This window comes from Cariama cristata, unplaced genomic scaffold (assembly GCF_000690535.1).
Source record: "Cariama cristata isolate BGI_N322 unplaced genomic scaffold, ASM69053v1 scaffold32059, whole genome shotgun sequence".
NCBI lineage: Eukaryota > Metazoa > Chordata > Aves > Cariamiformes > Cariamidae > Cariama > Cariama cristata.
Window position 1 is genome coordinate 7,261 of NW_009637953.1, and position 3,397 is coordinate 10,657.

General features: G+C 36.2%; 1 protein-coding gene across 1 annotated transcript in view; it reads left to right on the top strand.

Annotated features, from left to right (window-relative positions):
* Positions 1-3,397, top strand: part of LOC104168081 (nuclear pore complex protein Nup205-like) — a gene marked incomplete at its 5' end in the record, with an annotated part of 21,556 nt that overhangs the window by 5,477 nt on the left and 12,682 nt on the right. The window contains 3 exons of the mRNA XM_009708538.1: positions 751-942; positions 2,591-2,861; positions 3,282-3,380. Of these exons, the coding sequence (XP_009706840.1) occupies positions 751-942; positions 2,591-2,861; positions 3,282-3,380 (562 nt within the window). The remainder of the gene's footprint in view (positions 1-750; positions 943-2,590; positions 2,862-3,281; positions 3,381-3,397) is intronic.

Sequence of the window (3,397 nt, forward strand, 5' to 3'; positions counted from 1 at the left end):
GGTGTGGGGGGGGAGAGAAAAAAGACATTAAAATTTGGTAAGATAAACTACTTCTTAATGTACTGTTCTCTAAACATCAGACCTGGGGTCTGTTTTCTTTTTTCTTGGACCTTTTCCTTCCCCATTACTGATAACGATTGCAGCTCCCATCCCACTGTACAGAAAGCAACATATATTGATGTTAAGATTGTTGACAAGCACGGTGTGTAGCAGCCAAGTTCATCTTGCCATTCTCTCACAGGGGATGCTAATCTGTTTCTCCTTTCTTCTACACAACTATAGTTTCAGTGAACTTGGAGCTTAATTATTTTCTGAGATTCCTGCCACCTTTTTAATTTAGTTGAAATTGCCTAAATGGATTTGAAAGTTGAAGGAGAAATGGCTTAGACTAAAATGGGAAGAAAATGCACAAATAGACTTTTCATAGTTTTTTTTGTTTTGATTTTAAAGTGTAGGTTAGAAAATAATTTCCCTGGTTAATTATTTTTAATTTTTTTTTTTTACTGCAAGCTTGACACATTCATGATGGAAAGACCCTGTGAAAAGCAGCTCAGAAATGGATTGGCCTGTCTTGTTAAAATCATTCATAGCAGCTTGTTTCTGATAAGCTGAAGACTTGCCCTTTCTTTTTTTTTTTTTTTCTCCTGCAGAGACTATTGCTAACAGATAAAATCGTCATCTTGAAATCTGTCTTTGCCGTTAACTTCTTTTAGCATATTATAACTCAGTTTCTTTGTGATGGATGTTCAGGAGATCAACACTATTCTGCAGTATGTAGTGGAGCGGAACAAGCTGCTGCAATGCCTCCATGCTAAGAGACATGCTTTAGAGTCATGGAGACAACTGGTGGAAATTATACTCACGGCCTGCCCCCAGGATCTCATACAGGCTGAGGACAGACAACTGATTATCCGCGATCTACTGCAGGATGTGCATGACAAGGTAATGCTATACTAGAAATCAAGCCTCTCCTTGAACTTTGTTGCTGTATGTTTTTATGTGAAAGAGAAACTAGTCTTCAAGTAGCATTCTTGATTGTAATAAAAAAAATAATCTGCCTTTAGTATTCTTTTCATTTTTCTGATTGTCACTATGCTGAAGTTGAATGCACTGTGGACAGAGGGGATATTCTCTATTCTTGCATGGCTACTGTTGAAATATGAACCATATATTGACAAATTTCAAAGACGTTTCAGTATAATCCAATATGATGGTAGTCTGGAAAGGGTGCCCGAAAAGGAAACAGCCCATTTTGATGAGGAACGTAGAAGAACTCATGGAAGGGATGAAGGCAAACAGTACTGCCGTTGCTGATTTACTGCATTTAGCTGACTTGCTGCAAATCCTACTGCTGCTTCTTTTGAAAAAGAGTTGAATGAAGCTTCAGAGTACAAAAAGTAAAGATTTTACAATTAGAAGGGCTTTTGGAAATGTGAGAGTTTGCTTTGTCTTACAATATTTAAAGTCTAGGTGTTTTACTGCTGAATTATGGTAGGAATTTTTGAGACAGGCTAGGCAGTTACTACTGACCCAGCCATTCTCAAAGACAAAATTTAATGACGGATCCTCATATTGTTTAGGCTGGGGGTTTTTTGCTTTATTGTGAGAGTTATGCTGTTAGTAGTTCTCCTAATTAGACAAGTTGTGTTTTGAGAAATATATATGAAAATGTTATATTTTTTTCAAGCAAAAGGTAACCTTTTGGATTTTTGTTGTTGTTGTTTCCGTTATTTTTCCTGTAGGAGTTACTTTAAAACTATTTTTTTAGTGGCGTGCTGGTTTTGGTTTTTATGTGAACAAAATTTTAAAAATGGGAAACAAGGGAGGCCTTTGCTAGTCGAACGAATTTCTTTCTTTCCTAAAATCTTTACAGAGTAGAAACTTCAGACTAATGTAAGGCTCAATTTTTAGTGAAGTTTTTGTTAATTTGAGAAAACAATTATCATTATTTTCTTTTGAAAATAATTAATCTCTTGTATTAAACATCTGTATTGCTGAAAAGGAAAGCTCCTTGAGTGTCCGTGTTTACCTCTTCAATGATGAAGTGAACTAAAATTGTAAATGCTAACTTCTTGTTAGTGTTCCTCCACATTGTCTTAAATGTTCCTTTGATGCTCACTTCTTTGATGCTTGCCCCTTTGAGTTTTGTAAATTGTATCTTCACATTTTTAATGGAAATAGTTTTCTTAAATAACTGTAAAACCACGAGGGTGTCGGTTGTTCAAAAAAAAATAGATATTGTACTAATAAAGCAACTCAGATGTCAGCACGTTCCTTCCCTTTTCCCAGCCAGACTTAGTTATCATCCTGCCTGTGATTTGTGTAGATAAAAAAAAGACACCTAACAGTCTTCTCAATTATAATGTGTTCAACTTGTTCAGAAAGATTAGTTTCTGACGCTACTGATTTTTGATTTGCTTTAAGCAGTGCCATGTTAATGAAATCCTTATGCATACATAAATGAGATAGCTACAAGAGACTAAATTAATTACTTTAATAACTCATGAAATCAAACACTTTTCTACTTCATTTTTTTCTTTTTCTTTTTCTTTTTTTTTTTTTCTTTTTCTTCTTCTTTTTCTGTATTAAGATCCTAGATGATGATGCAGCTCAGGAGTTGATGCCGGTGGTGGCAGGGGCTGTGTTCACCCTGACTGCCCACCTGAGCCAGTCTGTGAAAACCGAGCAGAAACAGCCACTTGCACTTCCTATGGTGGGACAGTCCCAATATGTCTTGATGCTGGATGGTTCCTTTGCCTCATCACCTGGCTCTGAGAGCATATCCATGGGTTTTGCTTCCATTGGTGACTCCTCCCTCCACATCATTTTAAAAAAGATGCTGGATTTCATTTTGAAAACAGGTGTGTTGACCTTTGCAGTGCATGTGTGGGAATTCCAGCTGCTCAGAGTAGGAAGATGGACTGTTACTGCAGTGAGGTTATTCATGACAGTCAATTAGGTGAATCTTACATGATTAATATAGATCTAAGTGATGTTACTAAGAGAAGAAAATTAATAAAGGTGTATTATTTTTTTAATCTGAACAACAAGCAGAAGAGAGATGTGTAAATATTGCCACTTTTATGGAGCGCCATAAACTTGCTGAATTTACTCACAAATACGCTTTTATGTGAACAGTAGAACTCTGACTTAAGATATCTATTTGTTTTATTTATTTCTGCCAGCATTGCCATAGGAAAGTTAAATTAAGTGCCAGTAGAAGATGATGTTATGGAATTTACATCTATTTGGTTTTAATTATGAATGTTTCTTGTGAACAGGTGGTGGCTTCCAGAGAGTGAGAACGCACCTTTATGGATCACTGCTTTATTACTTGCAGATTGCTCAGAGACCAGATGAACCAGACACTTTAGAAGCGGGTATGGTCCAATTGTAT